This window comes from Sphaerodactylus townsendi, linkage group LG08, assembly GCF_021028975.2.
Source record: "Sphaerodactylus townsendi isolate TG3544 linkage group LG08, MPM_Stown_v2.3, whole genome shotgun sequence".
Classification (NCBI taxonomy): domain Eukaryota; kingdom Metazoa; phylum Chordata; class Lepidosauria; order Squamata; family Sphaerodactylidae; genus Sphaerodactylus; species Sphaerodactylus townsendi.
The window spans coordinates 48,233,728-48,261,568 of NC_059432.1; the positions used below are offsets into that span (position 1 = coordinate 48,233,728).

The 27,841-nt window shown below is 41.4% G+C and overlaps 1 protein-coding gene across 10 annotated transcripts in view; it reads right to left on the reverse strand.

The window, feature by feature from the left end:
- Nucleotides 1–21,639, reverse strand: part of PLEKHA1 (pleckstrin homology domain containing A1) — a 37,287-nt gene extending 15,648 nt beyond the window's left edge. For 2 of the 10 annotated variants that reach the window (XM_048506572.1, XM_048506580.1), the window contains exons 1-8: nt 21,368–21,638; nt 13,720–13,837; nt 9,545–9,705; nt 9,098–9,154; nt 7,931–7,976; nt 5,161–5,258; nt 1,618–1,749; nt 154–288 (exon numbers count right to left, since the gene is read on the reverse strand). In XM_048506572.1, coding sequence (XP_048362529.1) covers nt 154–288; nt 1,618–1,749; nt 5,161–5,258; nt 7,931–7,976; nt 9,098–9,154; nt 9,545–9,685 — 609 coding nt within the window. In that variant the 5' untranslated portion in view covers nt 9,686–9,705; nt 13,720–13,837; nt 21,368–21,638. Of the gene's footprint in view, nt 1–153; nt 289–1,617; nt 1,750–5,160; nt 5,259–7,930; nt 7,977–9,097; nt 9,155–9,544; nt 9,706–13,719; nt 13,838–19,518; nt 19,629–21,083; nt 21,234–21,367 lie in introns of those variants that run through there. The other 8 variants (XM_048506579.1, XM_048506573.1, XM_048506576.1 and 5 more) reach the window with 8 other exon arrangements.
- Nucleotides 21,640–27,841: the final 6,202 nt, after the last annotated feature.

Here is a 27,841-nt window from a genome sequence, read left to right on the forward strand (position 1 = left end):
ACAATGCAACTCAGTTAAAGTTACCAGGGGAAACTTATGAAAGGTGACAAAAGGAAATGTAATATATTCCTAAAGTTCCAGCCCTGAAAATTACTGCTGTAGCATAATGCAGAATATATACCGCATAGATTAAAGTAAATTCTAATAACTTACCACTGCTCCTTGTTTAACACAATAGCCAGCTTTGATCACAGTGTTATCTGGGAGATGCTTAGCAGAATAGTAAGGGTGGCTCTGGGACTGTTTCAAGTAGTTTTTATTACCCTCACCATCATTATCATCTTCTTTCTAGAGCAAAGTAATCAAAATGGTGTAAAGGTACTTCTGACATTTACCAAGTAATTACAAACACCCCCCCCCCCGCCAATTTATATTGTTTTTAATTATTGTGTGTAATTTTCATTCAGATATAGGACTTAGGATATTACTTTAATTGTAATACCACTTTAATCAGAGATGTCAATATGCATTTTATGACTGGAGTTCTGCTTCATGAAAGCTACCACAATTCACAAGAAAACACCTGGAGAAACAGGTGTCCTCAGTGGCAAGAATGGCATGTTTTAACCTCTGCTAGGCTTGTCAGCTGTCCCCCTTTCTGTCTCAGTCAGACCTGACCACAGTGATACATGCCACAGTGATACATGTTCAGATGGGACTACAGCAACTCACTCTACATAGAACTGCCCCTGAGGCTGCTTTGAAAACTTCAGGTTATATAGAATGTGGCTCCAAGGCTGTTGATTAATATATCATGGTCAACCCATACTCCTCTAGTACTTAAACAACTGCTTGATGGTCCCTAGGAACAGGAGAACTGTTCTGGAACTCAAATGGCAGGTCCCAGAATAGAATGACTGTCCCTGTAATTGAAATCAGTGTAAACTACTTCATTCAATTTTGAGATTTGTGATTACAGATGAAAAACAGTGATTTCACTCACAGGGGCCATCAGTCTACCCTTCTATTTGCCATTCCTGTCCATTCCCAGGGGCTGCCATTATATTCTGAGACCTGTCATTCTAGGCTTCAAACACTTCTACTCCCAGTAGATGTCACACCTCTCTGGGACCAGTTGTTCTCATCACAGAACACTTCCGTTACTCACAGGGGCTGTCATTCCATTCTAGAATGGGTCATAAAATCTAATGCTTACATTCTACGTATGAACAAAACATGCACTCACATTCTTACCTATATTGTAACAGAACACAGTATTCACCAGTTTTTGCACTGGTTTACCTTCTAGCTGTACTGGAATTGAGAAGTAACTAGTGAGAACCACTTGATGATTGCTTCAGACATGGACCTCTGAGGCTAGGTTTTAACAATTCATCTCTCAGCCTTAATCTAGGCTTTCTATGTAATTGTGGCCAAGTCACTAGCTAACCCACCTTTCAGAGTTCTCTGGACATTTGTTTATTTCATTTGTACCCTATCTTTCTTCCCAACTGCATCTCAAAGCGGCAAAGGGGTCCAGTTATTCTCACTCACCCAGGGCCTACAAAAACCTGGAATTGACCCTGATTTCATGTTGCAAGAATTATATCAATTGGAGGGGCAACATGCTGTTCTTAGAGCTTCCAAAAGAGAAAGCAAGACATTAAGCTACATCACCTGAGTAGGGGTTATTATCGGAACGCCACCAACAATATCCGTTCTATAAGACATCTGCTTCTTTATGCTCACACCTTCAGCTTGGCGATTTGGATTATCATTCTGAGGCAGTGAATCAGCCTGCTTTGGTACCTGGAAAAGTATATGTTGCAATGAAATAGTATACAGTTATTGTACAAAGCCTTCATAAGAATGGGAGGAAATAAAACTAGTTCAAATTACTGAACTGCATTTTCTAATTCTGACAAGCTGCAAACAAATCAAATAAAAATCCTCTGTAAACCTATAAATTAGCCAAAGGGTTTTAAAGACTGCTATACCCTTCAGCTACTGATTCATATCAGAATGCTTTGAGAATTTTTGGGCTAGGGAGACAAGATTTTCTTTGCAAAAATTGGAGTAGTTTTCATAGTCACTTTTATATGCTTAACAATTTTAACCGAACATGTCCCACTTTCACCAAGAAAAGAAGTTAAATATGTCAATGTTTTCCTGAATTGTTTAGAACTGTTAAAAGACGTGTATTATATTAGCTGACTTACAACATTCTGGCAGTCAGGCTGCTTTTAATGAGTTACATGCTTTTGCCTAAAAATTATCAATTTCTCATCTGAATTACTGAACTTACAAATAAAATACAGCCCTAAAAATGTATTTCATCCTTCCACCTACCAAAATTCCCTACCAAAAAATTCTCAAAGCTTGCATTTAAAACAAAAACAACTTGCATTTAAAACAAAAACAACTTGCATTTAAAAATGCGACTTGCATTTAAAACAAAAACAAACTGATGTCAGGAGTAGATTTTTCTCCATTACATTCTGGTTTCAAGACTGTTGGAGGATCTACTCAAGATCCACTCGTTATTTATGAAGCGCTTAATGCAGCTTCCTCAACTGCCTCCAATACTCACAGCAGCATTTAGGTAGGTAAACTATTTCAGAGGTATTCAGAACACCATGAGGGCTACCAGTAATAACTTCTATACATTGCTCTATATACAACTAACTAGGTTAATTATAGTTTCATATTTGGTTTACACCCATTTCATAGTGCGGAGAAGACCTCATTTTTTTAAAAGTAAGTTTCATATCTTCTCAATCCTGTGGACATGATATCACCCCCTCTGTGCTCTTAAATAAAACACAGATACTCCCAACTGAATGCTTCAGCTTCTTTTTAATTAGTCCTCTCATTTTTAAATTGTTTAGCAAAAAGAAAACTGAACTAAACATTAATTGTATAATTAACACACATGAATTTTTAGAGGTTAAATTTAATTTTACAAGGCTGTTATCAGAATAATTCTTTCAGCTTTTAAAGGTTCATAGTGCGACTTGCATTTAATATGCAGCTGTATCAAAATACCAAGTTTACCCACTACTTCAGATTATCAAGAAAAGCACAAATATGTTTTTTTTAAAAAGGCAGTGCTTCAAGTAAATAATCTATGAGAGGTTTTTAGTGGCCAGGCAAACCTTTTCACCATTCTTCACACCTCCCTGAACTTGCACCAACCAATTATTCATAAAGCTCTACTTCTCCTTTTTTATCACTGCCCTATATTATAATCCAAATAATATGTATTAGATAATACAGCAGAAGCACCCAAACAGTAGAAACAGAACCACTGGTGCTTCTTCTAGCAACCAAACCTTTTTTCACTTGGAAGGCTGTCATATAAAACATAAGTTGCCCGTTTTCAGGTTCCATAGCTTGGCTTACAAGCTACCAATAATTTCTCATCACCCCTGACCTCCTCTTCTGCTCTCCTCCCAGTCCTCTATGAATGCAAGGATTTTGGGGGGCATGGGGGATGGAATTAGCAGATATTTGTTCTGAATTAGACAGAAAGTGTCTCATACTTTTGTGACTGTCTTGCCCCATACATCCCTAATAGACCTCTGCGATCTGCAGGGCAAACCTGCTGGTAGTTCCCTGCCTCTCAATGATGTGGCTGGCCTCTACCCAGACCAGGGCTTTTACGGCCCTGGCCCCTGCCCGGTGAAACACTCTTTTGCCAGCTATTAGGGCCCTGCGGGACCTTGATGAGTTCCACAGGGCCTGTAAAACTGAGTTGTTCCACCGGGCCTTTGGGAAAACTGGCCACGGATTGCCCGCCCCCTCCTGATGCTCCGTACTACATTTATACCATCTCCAGCATTGCCTTCATATCATGTTTCACCATCATGGCACTGCTGGTTCCCTCCCAGCCTTAGGACTGGACGCCATCAATTTAATTCATTTAAATTAATTAATTAACTATCTATTGTGGGTTAATGATGTTGCTGCTGTGATTTTAAGGGATTTTAATGTTTAAATTTGTATTTGATATTTCTGTTGTATTGTGCTTGGATTCGTTGGTGTATACCACCCTGAGCCCCTTGTGGATTGCACGGTCTATAATAATAATAATAATAATAATAATAATAATAATAATAATAATAAAAATCCAGCATATTGATCTTGCTTGCTGTGTGTAACTGTTTTGTATCAATAATAATAATAATAATAATAGATTTCCCAGACTGAGTACAAACAGAGACACAACTCAGTGGCCAAGATGATCCACTGGAATTTATGGAAGAATTACAACATAAGAACAGCTAAGAACTAGTGGGAACATTGTCCAGAGAAAGTAATGGAAAATGAGAAGGTCAAGATCCTGTGGGACTTTCTAATCCAAATGGACAAAGTGTTGAATCACAATATACCAGACATCACCGTGATCGAGGACAAGAAAGTGACCATCATCGACATAGCAGTCCCCGGTGACAGCAGGGTCATTGAAAAAGAACACGAGAAGGTCACTAGATACCGCGATTTGAAAATCAAGCTTCAGCATCCATGGCACAAACCAGCTGAGGTCGTCCCAGTGGTAATCAGCACGCTGGGCGCCACCCCAAAAACACCAGGGAAGCACTTGAAACATCTTTGAATTGACAAAATTAACATGTGTCAAATTCAGAAGGCAGCCCTGCTGGGATCCGCACGAATACTATGCTGATATACAACTTCCTAGGCCTCTGGATGAGGCTCGAATTGTAATGAAGGCCAACAACCAGCTAAAGATCTGGCAGCTGTGAAATCTACAATAATGATAATAATGATGATGATAATGATAATTTATTATTACTGCTACTACTACCACCCCCCTAAGTTTCAGAGTAGGCAGAAACAGCAAAAATCTCTTATATAGCTTCTGTATGATTCAAAGACCATCATGATATGCCTGAATATAAACAAGTTTCAACAAGGGCACCAAAGTGATTTGAAACAGTTGCTGTAACATAAAGGCTTGGATCCACTGGTAATTTCCATGGATGCATGGTATTTCTGTGGAGAATCACTTCTTCACTTTCTTTCTCCTGCTATTCCCCAAATCAATCTCCTTAGCAACCATATCACATATAGATGGAAATCTGTCAGATCTAGGTCTGTATATCTCTAAAATGTAACTCTGCCCAATTAAAAACCTGTAATATTTCTCCAAATGTTTATGGAGAATAGCTCTAGCATCTAAAAACAATTACAATTACTTACTGTGATTTTGGTAGCTTTGTTTAGGACGTTTACCCATTCAACTAAGTCTTGTTGATCATTGGCTTGTAGAAAGTATTTCCTCATTCCTGCATTCATGACTAGTAAAGACAGTAAAAGAACAATGAACAGCATTAGCTAAAATATGATTACGCTTTTTCTTAACTAAGAACTAGCTGTTCATCAATACAGACAGCTTTCAACATTTGTTCTCATCTGAAAATTCATATGCATAAGCATGATACACAGAGCATAAATGTTTTTTTCACTCTCTTGAAGTTATAGTCTTAAAGTTCTAAGGGAAGACTGCAAAGATGGATGGCTCAGTTGTGAAAAATCTGGGATGGGGCTGGAGACAGAACACTGATTATCACTTTTCCAATTTTCTAAGCTCATACGAACCCAAATGCCTGTACTTTAAAAAAAGCTTTGTTGTAAAAATGAAACATACCCACCCACTGGGAGAAAAATTCAGAAATAATGGCCTCATTCTATTCTAGAAACATGAAGTTCTTTGTCCCAGTTCATACAAACGTTTAACAACTGCTATTTATAATTCACAGCAGTCAGCTTCACAGTAGCTGAACTACAACTTACAGCACAATCCAGAACAGAGTTACCCCAGTATAAGCCCACTGACTGAACTGTTAACCAGTGTTTGAACCCTGTGGCAGCAGAAGAGAACACCAGCAACCAAAAAGGTATGCCTATAACATGACAAGAACAAGCAAAGCAAATTTCTTTTGCTTTCACAGAATGTGCCTATGGACAACTATTGCTGTAATCATGCGGATTATTTAGCCAGGATTATAGCATCTCACATTCTATGTAATTTAGCACAGGAAAAGCAAGAATTCAAACAACCCGCTCACAAAAATTGTGCTAAGCAGATGGAAATAAGGGTCTTCTTCTAGACTGGCTAAAGAAAACTTTGTGCCATGTGGTTGCCATCTGTTATGTATGGAAATGTATGGAAAGCTGGTTTGATACATGAAGTACTGATTTTTATTGTGCTCCTGTAACTGATGGCAAATCTCAACATCCCTGACATGAAAACTGATCCACTCATAGTCACGTATTGCATGCTGTCAGGAACCCATAGCCGTAAGAGCTTGCTGTACAACTACAAGCAGTGACTACATGATAAACAGTTGTCTGTAGCTTCCCTCAAATCAGATATGAAATAACTATGGAGTTATTTCAATCGCCACTTGGTGGTTATTTAAGGCTGCTGTGAATATGGTTCAAACATATTCATGGTCTAACCACTATCTTTTTCTACCTTTTTCATAAAAAGCTAGATTTTTTATCTGCTCAAAGTTCAATTTAAACACTGATAACATCATTTGAGAGAAGTGGTTTCAAGGACACAGAGACATTAGTGATTTCTGTAATCAGGACACATTTTTCAACTTCAGGGCACAGAACCATTCACCAACGCATTAAATATCCCAATAGAACAAACATTCACAAGTTATTGCCTTAAAAATCATCAAAGTCAAGCAAGACCTTGGAACTTCATCATTCCGCATACCGTATAAATTCGTGTTTAAAGCCAAATTTTTCAGCCTTTTTTAGGCTGAAAAATGCCCCCCTCGGCTTATACGTGGGTCACCCCCTTCCCCCCGCGCAGAGCCACAGCGCTTACCTATGAGTGGCGAAGCCTCATCCCCCTCACTAACTCACGCTTTCTTTCTTGCAGGCTCAAAGTTTAAGGCATTGTTTCAGGGAAGCTGTTGGGAAGCTGCCTCTCGAGGCAGCTTCCCTGAAACAACGCCTTAAACTTTGATCCTGCAAGAAAGAAAGCGTGAGCAAGTGAGGGGGAGGAGGCATTCTCTGCTTCGCTTTCTCCTGCTTTCAGCCACTTTCCCTCTCCCCAGACCCGTGCGCGCAGCCTCGCCCCTCCTTAAAAAGCCTCCCAAAGGCTTCTGGGGTGCTCCTTTCCTCCAGCTGTGGCTCCTTTGCCAGCTCAGCACCCTGCCTCCTGATGGATCTTTCCCACCCTCGGCTTATACACGAGTCCATAAAATTTCCCAGTTTTTTGAGGTAGAATTGGAGTTGCCTTTCGGCATTATCAAATTAGAGTCAGAGCATGCAGCGAGTATATACAGTACCTCTACATTATTTTACTTAATATACAAAAGAAGCTAAATAACTTCACAGATTACATCACTGCAAAAATATATAACATAGCTAGAAGTTTCAGTACCTTCATGTGCAAAATCCCCATACCCCCCTCCCTCAATGATACTTTAAAATTCTTGAAACCATGGAGATTATTAATTATGGTACTATTGCATACATACAGGATCCATGTCCCTATTTTTAAGAAGCAATCTACCAGAAGTTGCATACAGTTTATCCCTGAAATATCGATCCAGTTCAGAAACTGCAATGAACAATTTGGCTCATTTTTGATATACAGCAATTTTTCAAAGAAAATATAGCAGGTCAGAATCACTCTCTCATAAACAGCCAAAAACTGTTTTGAGGCAGTGAAACGTATTATGCTAATTTAAATTTCAGTTTATGTGTGTATAAACTTAAATCAGCTCCTCAGTTTAAAAAAATGTCCCAGTGGTAGGAGTATCAAATATTTCATCAGCAAAAGGTGTGAATATATTCTTCTTTATATTACACGTAATGTAAACAAACTTGTATTCTAAACAGATATGTCCATTTGTCCCTAATTAAAGAAGCATGAAACATATCCTGGATACAGCTTTTAAAAACAAACACTGATAAGGTGACTATGCAACCTTTAAAAACTTACCGAAGCAGAATTCTGCCTTTGGCCTCAGTTTAGTTGCATCACTAACCTAACAGATATAACAAAAGTTGATGTGTTATAACCTGCAGATTCCTTATAAAATATAAGTTGTGGCTCTGAAAAAGTACAGCATAAAGATTGCCTTCAGTACAACTTGTTTGTTTAGAATAACTTTATATATTATGTTAACCTACAGATCTGTATAAGCAGCAGCAGTAGACCAGGGCATGAGAGAAAGAAAATTTCCTGAAATATTTAAACTGGGAGGAAAGAGAACCACAGGAACTTTACAAACAAACAAAAAGTAAGTCCCCCCCCAAAAAAAATTACTCCCTCTGTTATACTTTTGTCAAATGTCTTCATGTCAGTGGTTGATTAACATGCTGACAGGATGTCATCAGGCTTCAGCGAGTTCCCCAAGACTATTCCTGAGTCCAGACGGACAACTTCCAGGTGGTGGCTGGAGATCTCATGCTATTACAACTGATTTAGGGTGAGATCATTTCACCCAGATAAAAATGGCTCCTCTGGAAGGAAGAACTCTATAGCATTAAACCCCATTGAAGTCTCTTCCTCCCCAAACTTCACTCTTCCCAGCCCCCCTCCCCCCAAAATCTCCAGGTATTTCCTAATCCAGAGTTGGCAACCCTATCTCAGGGAATATATCTGAAGTATTACATTGGCATTTTACTTAGTTTTAAAAACTATTAGCCATTCACTGAAGAAAAGACTGGAGTCTCTTCCAATTTAAAAAGATATTCACAGGGAAACAGAACAAAAATAAAACTTCCCATTGATGGGATTTGGGCCAGTTTAAGGGCATACTAAGTATTTCTCCACACATACTAGTTACTGTTCTACTGGTTAAACAAAGCGTTCCTTAGAAAAACTTAAATAGGACATGTTAGATGAAATGAACACTTGTACAAAACAAAAACATTTCTGGCGTACTCAATGGTGCAGTAATTTCAAAATTCCAGCTCTGTACAATCTTTGAACCTTTATCAACTTCAGAAGCAATAACCACAAAGAAACATTCTTCAATGACAGCATTAAATGATAACACCAAGCTTTAAACGACAATTTCTTTAGACTACTCAAAATACTATAAAAATGTACTGTAAATTTTGAAATACTATTGAATGTCTGAGACATTAAATTAACACGTACCTTTGAAATGTAGGTAAGCTTAATGGCTCCAACAGGAGGAGATCCAGAGGGAAGATTCTGAATTCAAGAACATAGCATTATAATACAGAGTGAATTAAAAAACCATGAGATACCCTTTACATTTGCAAATACTCTAAAAACAATTCATTTAAAATCAAGAATATTTTATAACATTTTTGCATCTATTTTACATCCTTTGGCTGAATTTTTGCAAAATTAAGTTTAGGATTCAAAACAAATGTATATTTATAAGTTAGGCTAATCAATCCACATTTCAAATGGTAACTATCTGAACTACTAAAAATAAATTCTCATCTATACTATGATTCAAGCAGAATATCCAAGTCAAAAAGACAAAATATTCTCAATTTTTCTAATTAAACTTTAACGTAGTGGCCACTTTAGTTAGCAAGAACTTAAATTTTATTATCTCCAAATATGCATTACCTGTGGATTATCCATGTACCATACCAAATTATCTTCTTTTCGGTCCAGTATAAAATATCTCCGCAGAAACTTCCCACTATTCTCATTTTCTTCAATATCTAGAAAACCACAAATGCGATTTTGACGATCCACATAAGGCATTTCTGAACTTGAACATTACACTGCAAAACAAAAGTGACAAATGTTTGCTTTGCTATTATTAAAATTGCTATTATTTATTATCAATTAATAAATACAACTTTCTTTTTTCCAAAAAAGCATGGATTCAAACATAAATATGTATTTCTTTCTTAAAAGTATTACAAATATTTGTGTGCAAAATTTGTATCATTCTTTTATCTCTAGATTTTATAAAAACCCTAAATATGGTATTTCTACTGCTTGTCAAACACTACTATTTATTCATAAGAGCAGCAGAATACATTGCAATATTATTTTTCAAAAACTTGATCAGATATTAAACTTTTCATTTTTTACAGTTGTGTGCTTCAAATACTAGTTGAGATTTAGACATTCTCCAAAACAGCAGGTGTTAACCAGGTATGTCAGCAATATATGCTTTTGAAAGATGCAAGAGTTTTTGGCTGCATTTTGACATCACAAAGTAGAATTTGTTTAAACTGTCACCTTGCACATACTGTGATCTGTTACCAGGCATTCTTAACAGACCAGTTCATTCATAAATCCCAAATTGTCCCCTCCTGCCTCCAAGCAGAAGCCTCACTACAATAATGGCCCACTTGCTACTGGTCATTTGCAATAAACTGCAGGGAAATCCAGCAGAATAGAAGATTAAGGCAACCCTCCTCTTCCTTACATTTCCCAGACCATTTCTACCAGTTTGCCCAATTTATACAAGCCAGCCTCTCTAGCCGCAGTCTCTACTGCTATAAGTAACAAAATGAATCCTGACAGTCAATTATCACATATGGTACTGCTATCATAGCTAATTGCAACTCTAACCAACTTTGTTCCACATAAACCTAAAACTTTTGAAGCAAAGTTTTTTTAAAAAACATACATTAGTCTTAAACAAAGAGATTCAAAAATATTTTCTAATTAGATCTGACAGGATTTCCACCAGGTAGGCAGCTGAAGTCTTGTCAAAATACTTCCAAGGCCAAGTATTTATGACAGCATCTATGGAGGAACCAGAGGAAAAAAAACAAAAAACAAGGTCCTACTCCAACCTTCACAGATGTTATTGTTGTTGTTTTTTGCAAAATGGCTTATGAGTATTTAGTGATTATAGTAATTCCTAGCTGGCTAAGATTATTCATGAGAACAGTTCAGGAAGTATCTGTATTATAAATGAGTTTCATTTGCTCTGAAACATGTCAGCATATGGCCAAATATGACTGACTATGAAGTGGAATGTCACATTCAGTAAATCAGTCTTGATTGGCTGGGACCCCTTAAGGAAGAATAAAACAGAAAAAAATATATTAAAGTCAGACAATAGAAGTGGCTAAAAGATATAAAGATGGGTAAGATGAAGATGGCTTTCAGCAGGAACAAGCAAATTTCCCCAGTTCTGCTCTATTATCATTTCTTATGTCTTAGGCTCCACTCCAATCATCTTCTAAAATATGAAGAATTTTGAAATGTTGATATCTTTTTGCACACACTGCCCCCCCCCCCCCAATAATTTTTTTACAGAAATCCAAATGTCCTCTTTTCTGGGGAAGTCACTTTTGTTCATCCATGCCAATACAATTTTTTTAAAAGCTCTCAAAAGCATGTTTTCCGTTCCAAGAAAACAGACAATTAAATGTTTTATATTCTATTCCTGATGGAGTACTAGTGGATTCAAGCAGAATTTTAAAAATTGATCTTTGATTTTGAAAAACTGAAGACTGTACTGAAACAGACAAAAAAGAAAAAAATATTTTTTAACATTTTAAAAAGAAAAATTCCCCTTCCTTGGAAGTGAAAATAGTTCTGTTTTTGGGTTACTCATTTAATGTTGTCTCATTGAAAGCACTCAAATTGTGACAAGAAAAGAAGGGGGGGTCACCAGAAATTCCAAAAAGTACCAGCTCCATTCTGAAGAAAAAAAATCCAATAACTCTGATGCACAAAAATCATTCCAAAAAGTTAGAAAAACAAAGTTTGGAGAAAACAGCACTGTTGCAATATAGATTGTTGTTTATTAAATCGTGCCATACTAAAGTTATTTACTCAATCAGTAATAAACATTATAAAATAAAATCAGTATTAAAAGACAATTTTTTGTTTTAAATGTAAGTATACTCTCATAGAAATCACCAAGCTTCAAAATAAGGGGGAAATTAAAAATCCCCTAGAAGAGAGAGACATAGATTAGAAAATAGCAAGGTGTGTGGTGCTGAAAAGAGCCATCGCCATACAACCTATAGCAACCCCATATGTTTTTAAGGCAAAAAATGAACACAGGTGGTTCGCTGTTGCCTGCCTCTGCGTAACAACCCTGGACTAAGTACTAACCAGGCAAGCTGTATACTTATGACAAACATTTCAGGAAAGCTAGATGCCCAGTTCTGCGTGAAATGTATTTTTTCTTCAACTATTTGGTGATTATTAATTCTTATTTTTCATCATGTATTTTGAAGGACATGTAGCTGTTATTTTCATAGTGTTGAAATGTAAACTTGGATCTATTCTTACACATACAAAAATGCCAAACTGTTCATATAGCAATAGTTTTTGAACAATCTGGAACATGTAAAGTCTCAGTTAGAGTTGCTCAAGAGCGAAGCAATTTTTGCAGCATCAATAAAAATACTGGTATTATGAGGAGCTATGCAGAGGTACAATTATACTTGGGGGAATAATCCAAAATTGCCTACTTGTGACCAAATGCCTGAAGATGTCACTATAGGTTCAATATACATTTTTATCTTGAACAAAACTTAGCCGCATCCTCATAAGTAGTTTTCTATCCCCTCCTCCCTGAAGTACATGTGTTCATCTTTTATGCTCCAATGCATTACCTGTGGTTAAATTGGTTATGCAAGTTTTCATGCAGCTTCAAGCTGTACTTTAGGAAAGTCAAAACAAACTTTCATAAATGTATTATCGAAGGCTTTCACGGCTGGAATCAACTGGCTGTTGTGGGATTTCTGTGATGTGTAGCCGTGGAAAGAGAGAATGTATCTTACTGTAACATGCCTCTGAAGACGCCAGCCACAGATGCAAACAAAAGTTAGGAACAAAAACTACCAGACCACAGACACACAGCACAAAATACTAACAAACTTTCACAAACATGGCTGGAGCAGTGTATACATTTCAGTGACTATTACACCAAGAAAAAGAGTTGACCGTATACCCTGGGGTTTTTTGCTATAAGGAGTCTCAAAGCAGCTTACAATTACTTTCCCTTTTCCATCCCTCACAATAGGTACCTTGCGAGATAGGTAGGGCTGAAAGAGTTCTGAGAGAACAGAGAGTGTCACTAGTCCAAAGTCACCCATGTGAAGGAGTGGAAAATCAAACCTCGTTCTCCAGGTTAGAGTCCACCACACTTAACCACTATATCACACTGCACCATGCCCATACTGAATAATGTATTACCCTCTCTCTCAAATACACAGAAAATGATGTGTGCATAATCACATAAACAGTAGTAAACAAGTATGTGAGGCTCTCCCCACATTCAGAGGATCATCTTATTGTTCAATATTACTATTTCACCAACTTGCACAGAACTAGACCGTAATTAGAAAGTGAATGTGTTACATTATGACTTCTCACATCCCTACATTACATTAACACACGTTCTGTTTATCAAAACTGTATCCGTTAGGATGATAGCTACAGTAAAGGAGAAATGTCAAACTGCTGAAATAATCAATAATCACACAGCCTGCATATGCTAAGTTTGCTAAGAATTAGGAGAAGAACAATGTTAACATGATCTCATCTTGGAACAGTGTAATTAATCTGTTGCACAAGCTACCATTCTCTCCTTAAAGTTCTGAAGTTGGGAAAACAGCGCAGGTGCATTAGAACCATAACCCTCTTTCCAGATCCAACCTCAAAAGCTCACAGAGCAGAATGTCAATGTGGAGCTACAATCCATAATCAGCTTGGCAAATCTGTGTTCTTTGCTTGCCCAGCCATTAGACAAAATAGCAGAGCAGGGACATGAAAGGTTAAGTGATTCCCAGTATTTTATTTAGTCTCATACTCACCTACCCCAAAGCAGGCCGTTTCAGAATTTCCTGAACTTATTGGCCCTTGCATTCCCACTTTATACAATCCATTTTATCATTCTGAATCCAGAACTGCTTGATATTATATTCAGTTTACCTGTACAGAAGACAGGGTGTGGTTCAGCAATACAATAGTGTGGCATAAAATACCAGTAATCTCCAATGTGGCATCCAACAATGTGTTCTCTGGCATTCATCTTCTCTTATCCCCTGGGCCATTTCCTGACCTCACTTCCTTCTTCCCTGTTAAGTTCCTTCTTTGTCTGCCTTCCACCCATTCATTCTCTTCCCTTTGTCAGCTTTCACATTCGTTCCTTCTATGTTCTTAGTCTTTCCCAAACTACTTCTGCAACAGTTTAAAGGTACACTAAAGTGGTAGGAGGATGGAAAGATTGGTGGCGGGGAGGCAAACTTCTCACAAGTCCAGCAGTAGCCAAAGAAAAGGATAACTAGTGCCTGAGCACACAGCCTGGCTTTCTTAGTCTTTATTAAGAGCATGTTTGCCTGAAATTACTTGGCCACAATAACCTCACAAGCAGCAGAAGGGAAGGAAAGAACATCCTCAATATGGGATGTGCCAACAGATTTTAGAAGAGCTGGAAGAAACCAGGAAAGAGGAAAATAATGGATGATTTATGGTCATCCTGGGAAGTCCATTCCACTCCCTAGATCTGCCAATTCCAGAATACCTCTTTCTCCCACAACTAAAGAGAATATAATCTATTTTGCACAGTCTTTTGGATTTACCAGCATTGGTATAGGATGGATACCTCTTCAGAGTCCCCAATTTTTTCAGATAACTGTTACCCACGACAATTTATTTGACTTGGATAAATATTAATAAGTTAAAATTACTCCATTTCCTGAAAGCTTTCTTTGCCATCTCATAAAAAACAGATATTCAATTTCCTCCTGAATATTGTCATTTAATTGAAAGTTTTAAAAATACATAGGAGGGCCCCGGGGGGGGGTGGGGGGTGGGGTAGCCATTGGCTCCCATGGCAGCCATTACTTTTTATCAAAATTCCAGAAGTGTATGTAGACATGGCCACTATTTTGTTCAAATATGGCCAATATTGTCAGTTAAAGATCATTTTTTTCTGACTGAAAGTCTCCTGTAGGAAACAGAAACTATATTAGTCACTGTCAGTATGCAAGTGTATGTCAACAATATTCAATAGCTTTTATTTGAAACCATAGGGACAGCTCAAACACAGACCTCGTTTTCAATTAAGTGAAACGAACGCAGCAACCACAGCAGACAAAAGTTAGTTTTAAAACGCAGGATATAGGATGCCTATTTCTATGCAGCCAGGAAGAATGTTTGCAACACACACAACTAACCCCAGATTCTGCATGGTGAGGGAGCAGTGATCTTTCACTTCTGCCCTTCTCAGATGAGATTATGTTTCTGTTTTTTTAAAGATATGCTACCACAAAATAAGTGCATTCTTGACTTCACAGAATATATCAAATCAGCAACCTATTAACAATATTTGACTAGATTTTTAACATTAGTATTGCTAAAACCTCAGTAACACAAAACAAAAGAACTGATTGGGAAAGAATTTTACAAGGAAAGAGAGGATGAATTATGTATTGGATGTTATCCTCCACTTCAGGGAATAGGCTAGCTTGGCAGGCTGATAAGCTACAATGTCACATTCTATGACAGTGGTTTCCAATCTTTTTTCACTTGTGTACCCCTTGGCAACCCACTTTCCTAGAACTGTACCCCCATATTAGAAAGCCCATTACATAATTTTTTCACATACCCACAAACACTCTGTGTATACCCCGTGAGTACGTGTAACCCAGAACCACTGTTCTATGATAACTCAGAGCAGCTGAAAGGGGAACAGCCTGAGAAGTCTGGAAACAGCTAGGCAGATGTCTGTATATACCCACGCAAACTATCAGTTTAATAGCATCTAGCTCAGTGGTGGCGAACCTCTGGCACAGGTGCCAGAGGTGGCACTCAGAGCCCTTTCTGTGGGCACGTGTGCACAGAGTTCATCATGTCCCCCCCCCCCCCACATCTAGGCTGGCCTGGGCTGCTGGACTTGATGTATGTGCACCTCAGCGAGAAGGGAGGACTCGGCTGGCAGGCCTGGTGCCTGTGCTCCAGGTGGCTGCTGCCCAGGGAGGCAGAGATGCTAGAGAGGAGCAGAACGGCGCATGTGGGACTCGCAGGAGGCTACAGCAGGCTGGCCCCTGCTTGAGGGGGTTATTCAGGTTAAATTGCCGCGTTGGCACTTTGCGATAAATAAGTAGGTTTTGGGTTGCAATTTGGGCACTCTGTCTCGAAAAGGTTCGCCATCACTGATCTAACTGGATAGTTTATTGCAGATTTGATCACGACTCCCCTCCTCCATATTACTGTGTGTGTTTTTGTAAAACTCAATTCATTTACACACTGCTTTCCTCACCAGTGGGGACACAAAGTAGCTTAAATCATTATCCTCTCCTCCATTTTATCCTCACAACAATCGTGTGAGGTAGCAGGTTAGGCTGAGAATGTGCGAGTGGCCCAAGATCACCTAGCAAGCTTCAATGGCCGAGTGAGAATTCAAGCCTGGGTTCCCCAGATCCTCATTCAGCACTCTAACCGCTATACCAAACAAGAGCTCTGTAACTGGGTTGGAATGTAAAGCTAATTGAAGTTTATATGAGGACAATGCAATATATTCAGTCTCAATACATAAACTGTGTTATTGGGATAAAACAGAAAAAATACTGATGTATTATTTGGTGTACAATGGGTTACTGAATGAGGTACTTCAAATGGTGACACCAGTTCATGAAATACAACAGATAGTTAGGGCACTGTACATGTAATTCTGACTATAAAATTATTTAAAGATGTACCACAGTTAGATGTAACCCAGGCAAAGAGTGAAAATTAAACCACAGAATCTTTCTTTATACCCAATGGCCTGTGTTGGCCTGATTCCAGCTGACAAATCAAAGGTATGACCAATGATGTAACTTTACCAATCATTTGTGTTGCTAACCAAGTGACTTGTCAATTAGATCAAATACTCTGCTGCTACTTAAGGACCAATTAAACAAAGTCCTTACTTCAGCAAAGTGGAATGCATAGGGTCACTCCTAGAGCCCTTGAAACTGCAAGGCTTAACGGACTGCCACGTATCTGTGAAAACCTTCCATCTCTTTATCTCTCTCTCTGAAGTTACAGTTAGCTCAACCTTGGTTGCTCAAAGAAGAAAAACTTCCATGATTTTTGTTGAGGCCTCAGTCTGAACCATGTTTGAATTTTGCAAGAAACTGCTTAGAGGTATCAGTCCCTTAGCAAGAATAAATGAAAACACATACAATTATAATGCAGTCGCAGACAAGTAGATTTTTTAGAGTTATGAGTAGTAATCATTTGGTTCCTGCTTAAAAACCAAAATGCAGCGTCTGTACTGAAGTATTTCAGGAGCTATTCAACTAATCCAGGGGTAGGGAACCTGCGGCTCTCCAGATGTTCAGGAACTACAATTCCCATCAGCCCCTACCAGCATGGCAAATTATGGCCATGCTTGTGACGAAACTTTGATAGAGATTGGATTATCCCTGTTTATCTGGGCTGAACAATCTAAGTAGGCATAAGCAAACTATCCAGTCAGGGTGAGGTTACACCTGGAATAGTACCTCCTTTTGCTACAAGCTGCTAGGATACAAGGCAAAGAGCTACCTAGCTTCCCAGACCAGCCTTGCCTGGCTAGCTGAGGTTTGTTGAAAGTCACAGTAGAACACCCTATTTTTAACACAGAACTTTAAAAAGCTATTTGATTCATGACCAAACATTATTCACAAGAAAAAAAAAGAATCAAAGTGATATAACGTAGTGACACCCTCGCCAAAAACAAGCCGTTGACTAACCCCATTGCCATAGCAAGGAACAAACTATCCGCTATTCATATTGCCTGTGACCCAGGAATGAGGTAGTCATGTTCCTGACACACATAGCAAGCATCAAAATTCTTTCGTGTTTCACACCTACTTGGGGGCAAGAAAGAAACCACCCTCCTTCTAAAGTGACAAACATGCTCCCTTTACCCTCCCACATACTGGGTGGGGAAAGAGCTGCCTTAGAATGTGACTGAATGGCCAAGTTCCTGAATCATTTCAGGAGCCATAAGAAGCCAGCATGCAGAACTGAAGCCCACAGATGCTTTGATGACAACCAGAACAGAAAATCTCAGCTGTGAAGGTGCTATAAGCAATTAACTGTGGAAGGACAGAACAGTTCCACCACAATGGATTCTACCAGCTTCTTCCCATTCAGTACTTTACAGCGCAGGTATACTGGAAAAAATAGGAAAGAGTATGGACCGAGGCTAAAAGTAGCACTACTGAGTCCAGCCCTTTGAAGTAGAAGTACAACTGAGTGAGAAGGCAGCTTCCAATCTACCACTGACACTTTCGCACATGCAGAATAATGCACTTTCAATTCATTTTCAATGCACTTTGCAGCTGGGATTTTTACCATTCTTGAGAATAGCAAATCACTGGAAACATTTATTGTGAAGTGAACTGAAGAGATGCATTATTCTGCGTAATGTCTTGAGAAAGTGCCTAAGCAAGGTAATCTCCTTCCTCTTCTAAGATGTGAGTCCTAGAATTTTCGTAAATAAGCAAATGCATTACTAAGCAGCCCTCACAAAGCAGAGAGGCACCCACAATATTACACCAAGCAATATTTTAGAAATAGCAGTATGTCATTAATTCCAAGAAGGCAAATAAGAAGCTATGTAGGAATAATTGGTGACTTTACCAGTATACACACACTTAAAGCCACAAACTCTGCAGTAATTACTACACATGCTGCTTAAAATTTACATGACATTTAAAAATGCTAAAATTAGCAAAATGTTGGAAGTCTTCCATACAATACAACTGATATTAGTTTTGAGTATTTCTGAAATTCCTGTAACACTGCCTATCTTTCTCATTTTACATATATTTCATATTTACATATTTGAGGTTTTTTAAAATCTATAACACAACAAAATGAAAGAAACATGTACTAATAACCTGCAATGATGGAATCAAAATAGAAAAAAGGTGCCAGAGTCTCTCCACTAGGATAGCTTGATGCTCGTCAAATTTAGTTTTGATTCCATCATTGTACGGAGTTCTAGCTAATCTAGTAAATTGTAACAAGCATAAAAAGAACTTATCCTAGCTGAAGAGACTCTGGCACGCTTTGCTAATATACTTCGGCGCAATAGCAAATAGCAGCAAGCTTTTGAACTGTTACACTCTGTATTCAATCTTATTTTAATCAGAACTTGGTCATGCTATAATTTAGCAGCAGCATCAGATTAGACATCCCAATATGTGTTCACATATTATACTCACATACTACTCAGAAAGCCCACTGATGTTTGCCAGTGTTTATTTGCCCACCTTTTCTTTTCTAAAGAAAAAGCATTGCTACCACAACCAAAGTCACTCTGTGATTGAAAACATACAAACTCTGAACTACTTACGGGAAGAGGAAGGGCAACCGCCTTGACCACTGGGGATGCCTCATAGACTCAAACCCTTATACCATGTACTGGTAAGTAGAGATGTTCCCCATGATTTTTAAAAAAAAGTGCACTTTTGAAAATGTAAAACGCAGGCAGGCGGCGTTTGGCGGGAGAAAGCAATGAATGCTGCAGAATTATCACAAAATCTGAGTGTCAGCGTAATTCCTGGCAGAAACTTCCCCAATTACCAACAGGTAACCCCCATCACATCACACCTAGCATTTAAATTGCCTACCCATTCCACTCTGTCGCCTTCCCACCCCTGAAAAAAATCGAAGCGCAGCTTTTGCAATGCCACTCAGAGCAAACCCTCTTAGCAGAAGATTCCGCGGCATTCACTCCAGCTGAAGTTCCTCCACACCAGGGACGTAGGTATAGATTTTTTTATTGCTATGGGGATGCAGGGGTTAGGGGTCAGGCCACACCCCACACCAGCCCTAGGGGCATGGCCACGCCTCCCAAGCCCGCCCTGGCCTAGTACTTATAAAAGCTTTAGCTCTCCGAGGTCAGGGATGGCTTGAAGGGCCCTCCCCTGCCTGCCTGCCCTCCCCCCTCTGGGCATAGGCATGAGAGGGAAAATGGCCCTGGTGCGATTTTAAAATCTGAGTTTCTTAGCCCCAGACAGCTGCTGTGATGCTGGAATCCACCTCCAAACATCATCATTTTCAATGGTGTTTTAACTAGAAGAAGCCCAAATTCTCCTTTACCAAATCCCACCTTAAAGGGAGAATCTGGGGTCCCCGGTTAAATGCTTTACTTTATTGAGAGTGAATGTGTTTTAAATTGGATATCCCCCACTCTGAAACAGCATCACTTTTCAATGTGGAGTAGTGAGTAGAGCAGGTGCATTCTAAAATCACTGGGAGGAACCCGGGTTTCCCTGCTTCTGCCACTTGAACTGTGAAGACTTATCTGGGGGAGTTCCAGATTATTGTGCATTCCCACACATGCCAGCTGGGTGACCTTGGGCTGAGAATCACAGCTTCTCGTAGCGGAGCTCTCTCAGCCCACCTACCTCACTGGGTGTTGTTTGTTGTGAGGGGAAGGGCAAGGAGATTGTCAGCCCCTTGTGCGAGTCTCCTACAGGAGAGAGCAAGGGGAGGATATAAATCCAAACTCTTCTTCTTCTTGCTTCTTCACAAACTGAGGACCTCCAGATTCTCCCTTTAAATCCATGCAGAAGGGAGGTGGATTTAAAAAGCGAGAATCCTGGAAAAAAATTCGGGGGTGCACCTGCTGTCAGGGGTGTGAAATTATTTGTTAAGCTAGAAACGCACCAAACTTTCAGGGGTATCTTTAAGGAGTCTCTCCTAAATGATACCGCCCGGGTTTGGTGAAGTTTGAGACCTCAAGGGGTCCCAAAGAGTTATGGACCCTCAAAGTGTAGCCCCATCTTCCTCCATTAGCTCCCATTTGGAAGAACCAATGGAGGATGGAGAGCCACCCCCTTTGGGAGTCCATAACACTTTGGACCCCCTGCCAAACCTCACCAAACCCGGGTAGCTATCATCAGGAGAGTCCCCCAAACAATCCCTGAAAGTTTGGTGCTGCTAGTCCAAACAATGCACCCCCTGCAGGCCAAAAACCTAAAAAGCACTAAAATGTTTTTAAAACCCACAAATGGGTGGGCGGAGCTTCGGACATGAATGCGGGGGTTCAAACCCGAGAACCCCCCCCCCTTACCTACGTGCATGCTCCACACCACCACAACCCTTTGGCACTCAGTAAGCGCTTCGGCTCCCCCAGTTACCATCAACCCTGCCAACCCCCATCCCAGAAGAGATCAGAACAAAAACCAACCTCCAGGGTCTGAACAGTGGAAGAGAAACTGACAAGCAGGAGCACGGCGGCAACAGAAACACCCCGACCCACATCGCTGGGAAGACCCACGTCAATCACTTCGCCATTCGCTCCCGCACCCGCAGCGCCTCCGAGGCTCCCTCGCTTACCCTCTCCGCGACCTGCCCCTCCCCGCCACCTTTGCCCCTCCCACGCTTTCTATCACCGCAGCCACTGCCCGACCCTCCTCCGACGCCCGCTCACCTACCCCTCCACCCACAGAACTGCACCCATCTGCTACTCACTCAAGCCCAGGCAGATTCCTGAGAGCAAAGCGGAGCGCCCCGCAGAGCGGCACCAGCCGTGGCGTCCCCCTCCCCAGTGCGCAGCCCCGCCCTCTTTTCCTCTCCAGCGACTGCCTCCCCCTGCTCGGAGGAGAAACTTTATTAGTTGCCTCTGCGAGCTACAGGAACTGCCTTTTGCAGCTGCGCCAAGTTCCCCTACTGTGACTATCAGGGTTAAGGACTACCGATCCCATGAAGGCGTTGCTCGCAAGGAAGCTCGTACGATTGGCCTGTCCTACGAGAACTCTGCAGTCTTAAGCACACCTTTCTTCGTCTCGCGGTTTTTTGAAGCCGTTGCATGCTGGGATTTGTATTTCTTGTTCCCCAACCCTCATCATTAAAGGGTACTTGCTTGAACCTGTAGTAGTGCTACAGGGTTGTTCTCTACGGAACGTGGTGAAAGAGCTATGTCAGGAAGGAATAACATGGAATTACCACACTGGCATGCACGTACATGTGGGGGGGGGGGGTCTCGGGTTTGAACCCCCCCTTCATGTTCGAAGCTCCGCCCCTCCGTTTGTGGGTTTTTAAAACATTTTAGTGCTTTTTTTGGTTTTTGGCCTGCAGGGGGCGCATTGTTTGGGCTAGCAGCACCAAACTTTCAGGGATTGTTTGGGGGACTCTCCTAAAGATACCTGCCAGGTTTGGTGAGGCTTGGTCCAGGGGGTCCAAAGTTATGGACTCCCAAAAGGGGTGCCCCCATCCTCCATTGTTTCCAATGGGAGCTAATAGAAGATGGGGGCTACATTTAGAGGGTCCATAACCTTATAGCCTCTGAACCAAACTTCACCAAACGTGGGATATATTATTAGGAGAGTCTCTTATTGAGACCACCCAGGTTTTATGAAGTTTGGTCCAGGGGGTCCAAAGCTATGGACTCCCAAAGGGAGTGCCCCATCCTTTATTGTTTTCAATGGGAGCAAATAGAAGATGAAGGCTACATCTTTGAGGGTCCATAACTTTGGACATCCTGAACCAAACTTCACCAAACCTGGGATGTACTATTAGGAGAGTCTCTTATTGATACCACCCAGGTTTTGTGAAGTTTGGTCCAGGGAGTCCAAAGCTATGGACTCCCAAAGGGGGTGCCCCTATCCCCATTGTTTCCAATGGGAGCTAATAGGACCCCCTGAACCAAACTTCACCAAACCTGGGTGGTATCATTAGGAGAGACTCCTAAAGATACCCTGAAAGTTTGGTGCTTCTAGTTTAACAATTGCACCCCTGACAGCAGGCACCCCCCCCCCCGCAAATTTCCCCAGATTCTCCTTTTAAATCCACCCCCTTTGGCATGGATTTAAAGGGAGAATCTGAGATCCCTAGTTTAGAAGAAGAAGAAGAGTTTGGATTTATATGCCCCCTGTCTCTTCTGCAGGAGACCCCAAGGGGCTTACAATCTCCTTGCCCTTCCCCCCTCACAACAAACACCCTGGTGAGGGGTGGGTGGGGGCTGAAGAGCTCCGAAGCTGTGACTGGCAAGGTCACCTGGCACACAGCATGTGTGTGGAGTGCACAGCAGGCTAATCTGAATTCTCAGATAAGTCTCCACAGCTCCAAGCCCGAGCAGGGAATCAAACCCGGCTCCTCCAGATTTTTTGAATTTGCACCTGCTCTCTTACCCACTCGCCACATTGAAAGTGATGCTGTTTCAGAAGTGAGAGATATCCAAAACAGCATCACTTTCAATGTTGTTTAACTAGGGACCCCAGATTCTCCTTTAAGGTGGATTTAAAAGGAGAATTTGGGCTCTCTAGTTAAACACCATTGAAAGTGATGCTGCTTGGGTGTGGATTCCAGCATCACAGCAGAAGCTGCCCGAGATTAGGCTGTGACATAAAACTCAGATTTTTTTGCACCAGAGGCTTCCATTTTTCCCTCTATGCCTATGCCCAGAGGGGAGGGGATTGGACAGGAGGGGAGGCAGGGGGGGAGTCTGCCATCCCTGACCTCGGAGAACTGCTTTTATAAGCGCTAGGACAGGGGCGGAGCTTGGGGAGGTGTGGCCATGCCCTAGGGGTGGGTAGGGGTGTGGCCCCACCCCCAACCCCCCACCCCATAAAAAATCTATACCTACGTCCCTGCACACTGGCCTTTCTTGTGCAGAGGATTAGCTCCACATTAATTTTTTTAAGCGTTCTTATAGTTAAACCTTATTAGTCTTTGTTAGGAAAAATTCAGAGACAAGTACAAAATGTCATAGAATAATTGGAGCATAACCGTTTATCTCTTCATGAGGTGTGAATGTTGTTCTTTGCACTTGGATGTCTACAGTGCAATGCTAAAGACAGCTGTGAATCACCCACCAGCTGCGGTTGCCTCTGGGGGGTGGGACAGGTGAAGCCAAGGTGACCACTTCCGCTTAACTGAGGGCGGAAGCGAAGCCCGGGCCATGTTGGGCAAGGGCTGACATCACCAGGTGGGGAGAGCAGATTGACCCTTTAAAGGGGAGGCCCTCCTTTGTTCTGGCCATGTGCTTCGGCCAGCCAGCGATTTGCCCACCCACCTCTCCCTAGGTTTATTCGGTTGTTGTATCTTTTCTGTCATAGCCGTTCAGCGGTGGCATGTAGGTAATGATCTAGGAGAGTGCCGATGAAGCTGGCAAGAAGGCAACCGCCCTGCCGAGATTTCGGCAAATGGGGATCACCTCTTGCCAGGAGCGTCCGCCCGGCAGAGCCCTTCAGCAGAGCGAAGTCCAATACAGGGCATCTGCCCATTGGAGCTTCGCTATGAAGCAGACAGGTCAGATCAAGACCCATGCTACGCCTCACGCTTCTGTTTTTTGGTTGGCTAATAAAATGGCTATGGCCAAAATGTTTATCCCATCAAGTGTCCAGTGTGGTTATTGGAGAGGATTCACCCTGGTGGTTCCCACCCTCAGAAGGCAAACAGAGTTACACACTCCTAATCCGATTAACAACAATGGATTTGAAGGGTGTAACTGGGTTTAGGATTGCACTGTAGAAACACGCATACAAAGATAGGCCTAAAACATATTTAACTATCTGAGATGGGAAGCAGACAGATCAGTCTCCTAGCTGCCTTTTCTAAAACAGCATACACAGGTTGAATAAACTCCCAAGACCTGGAGTTTGGGAGGAGAGGAATGTACAGTTTTGAGTGTCATTTTTAAAAATAATCCGGAGGGGTGGGTGGGAGGAGGATGTGTGGAGACAACTGGGAGGCAGGGGTGGTGATCTTCATTAGGGTTCTCTTGTTTGTTCTTTTTAAAATAAAATGGTCAATTCTAGGGTGGGAAATTTTGAGATATTTTGTGATAGAACCTAGGGAGGGATCTCTGTAGGGACATAATACCAGTAATCATCCTCCAAGGCAGTTATTGCTTCCAGAAGAATTTATTCCCTGTAGTCTGAAAATTGGCAGTAATTCTGGGATAACTCCAGCCGCCCCCACCCCTGGAGGTTGGAAACTGTATGAACACCCCTGCTGGAATGGTTGAATAGGAAGTGATTGGCACTTAATAAGCATGAAAAAAATAAAAATGCTTTAAAATGTTTCTTAAAATAGTAAGGAAGGTTCTGAGTTAAAAAGAAAAGTATTGTACGGAAGAAATGTCACTGGCACTGTTATATGCACGAGCTACTGAGTTGGCAACCTGGTGACTGGAGATTGGGTTGGCAGCTAGTGACTGGAGATCTCATGGGATTACCACTGAACTCCAGGCAACAGAGATCAATTCACCTGGAGAAAATGACCACTTTGGAAAGTCGACTATGGCATTCTACTTCATTAAAGTCCCTCCCCGGACTCCACCCCCAAAACCTCCAGCTATTGGGAACCCTTATTAGCCAACAGGAATCTGTGGTAGGAATATTTTCAAAAGAGCCCCTGCTTAAAAACCTCCAAAGGAGACTCCACCACACTCCAAGGCAGTTTATTCCACTGTTGAACAGTCTTTATTGTCAGGAAGTTCTTTCTAATATTTAGGTCAAACCATTTTTCCTGTACTGTGAATCCCTGACAATGACGTAGGTATAGATTTTTTATGGGGTGGATTCGGAGGCGGGACCATGCCACTCCCCACCCCCGCATGGCCCCGCCTCCCCAAGCCACTCTCCCTGACCTCAGTGCTTATAAAAACAGCTCTCCTAGGCTGGGGACGGCAGACTCCCCTGCCCCACCTGCCCTGCCCCGCACCTGCTGGGCTCCCAACAGGCAGCCCCTTCTGCCCTTGCCTCCAGGCAGAGGCGTAGCTAGGGAAAATGGAGCCCGGTGCAAAATCTGAGTTTTGCAGGGGGGCCCCATGGGCAGCCATTGTGATGCTGGAATCCACCCCCAAACAACATCACTTTCAATGGTGTTTAAACTAGGGAGCCCATATTCTCCTTTTAAATCCACCTTAAAGGGAGAATCTGGGGCCCCCAATTAAAGCAACATTGAAAGTGATGCTGTTTTGGGGTGGATTATCAATTATCCCACATCCTGAAGTATCACTTTCAATGTTTAAACTGGGGACCTCAGATTCTCCCTTTAAATCCATGCCGAAGGGGGTGGATTTAAAAGGAGAATCTGGGGAAATTTGGACGGTGTCTGCTGTCAGGGGTGCAATTGTTAAGCTAACAGCACCAAACTTTCAGGGTATTTTTAGGTTTGATCCAGGTGAAGTTTGATCCAGGGGGTCCAAAGTTATGGACCCTCAAAGGTGTAGTCCCCATCTTCTATTAGCTCCCATTGGAAACAATGGAGGATGGGGGCACCCCTTTGGGAGTCCATAACATTGGACTCCCTGAACTAAACCTCACCAAACCTGGGTAATATCATCAGGAGAGTCTCCCAAAAAAATCCCTGAAACTTTGGTGCTGCTAGCCTAAAAGCTGTGCCCCCTACAGGCCAAAAACTGGAAAAAAACACTTAAAATACAAAAAACACCACAAACGGGAGGTAGAGACATGGACGGGAGACATGGAATGGGGGGGGTTGAACCTGGGAAAAAATCCCCCCCTTACCTACGTCCTTGATCCTTGATGTACAACACTACGACTACTACTACTACTCCTTTCCTAGTTTGTCTGTTTTTATCTGAAATAGGTATACCCCTCAATTATTATATTCCAATAATGAGATTCATCCCACCACGTTTCAGTGATGCCTATTATAACATACTTGCTTTGTCGTGTTAAGAGTTCAAGTTCGTCTTATTTCCCATGTTCTGTGCATTAGTGTAGAGACATTTAACACAATGGTTCATTCTCCCTGGGTTTTTCTCTTCCACTGTTGGGTTCTTGAACTATTTGTTCAGTTCCCTCTATAACCTTCCTACTAGCACTTGATGAACTCCTGCCCTCTTGAATACTGTCTCTCTCACACACATAACTTAGTTTAAAACCCTCCTAATCAGACTTGTGAGCATCCTACAAAAATGTCCCTACCTACAGTTATGAGGTACAACCCATCACTTGCCAGTAGTCCAACTTCATGAAACCACAGACCATGGTCTGTGTGCTTGCCTCAGGCTTCTGAAAGACGGGGCTTCTGGTGAGCCATCTCTATTTAACTGCCATCTAGCTCTTTTGAGAAATCTCATAAATTTCTGAGTGGTGGCAGCAGGTTTTATCACTAAGAACCAATCTTTTGGGATAGGGTAGAAGGTGTGTTAGAGACTTGACTGGGGGCAGACGCTTCAGCCACTAGGTCTCAGTCCCTGAAGCTCAGTGAACCGGGGCTTGGCTAAACTGGCAAGGCTAACCATCATTTTTGCGGGGGAGTTTAGTAGTGGACTTTTTGAAGGAGACCCATAGATCTGTTTCTGTATTATTTAAGACTACTAAAAATAGATCCATCTTGGTCAGTGGTGGGATCCAAACATTTTAATAACAGGTTCCGATGGTGGTGGGATTCAAACAGTGGCACCACCGCACACACGCACCTCCAGTCCCTATTGGGCAGGGAGGTTGCTTTAGTAACACCTTCTTGGCACTCAGAAAACATTAATAACCACTTCTAGAGAAGTGGTGAGAACTGGTTGGATCCCACCTCTGAGGAGCGACAGCAATCTGGATTGTTTCTGTGGGCTCCAGTTGCTGCCTGCGTAGATGCATATGAACGCGGAAACAAGAAAATGGGTTCCTTTATCACAACTGCAACCTGTTATACATTTGCTGTGCAGATGGGGCTCCAGAGGTTATGGCATGTGCTGCTGCCTCTCAGAGATGAGAGAGGGGTAAGAAAAAATGTAAGATTTAGATGTAAATTTCAGATTTTTATATGATGGCAGTTCTGAACATTCAGACACATCAGCTGTGAAACTCATGGTGACTGATAATCATAGTAATAAATTGCAATAATTGTTCTTTCCTCCAGAAATCTACCACTAGCATTTTAAATATCCTAGCATCTGTGATCCTAGATATCAGTAGTACCAGTTATTATAACCAAGCTCTAGAGCTACCAGCTCTCTCTGTCTCTGTTCTTTTCTTT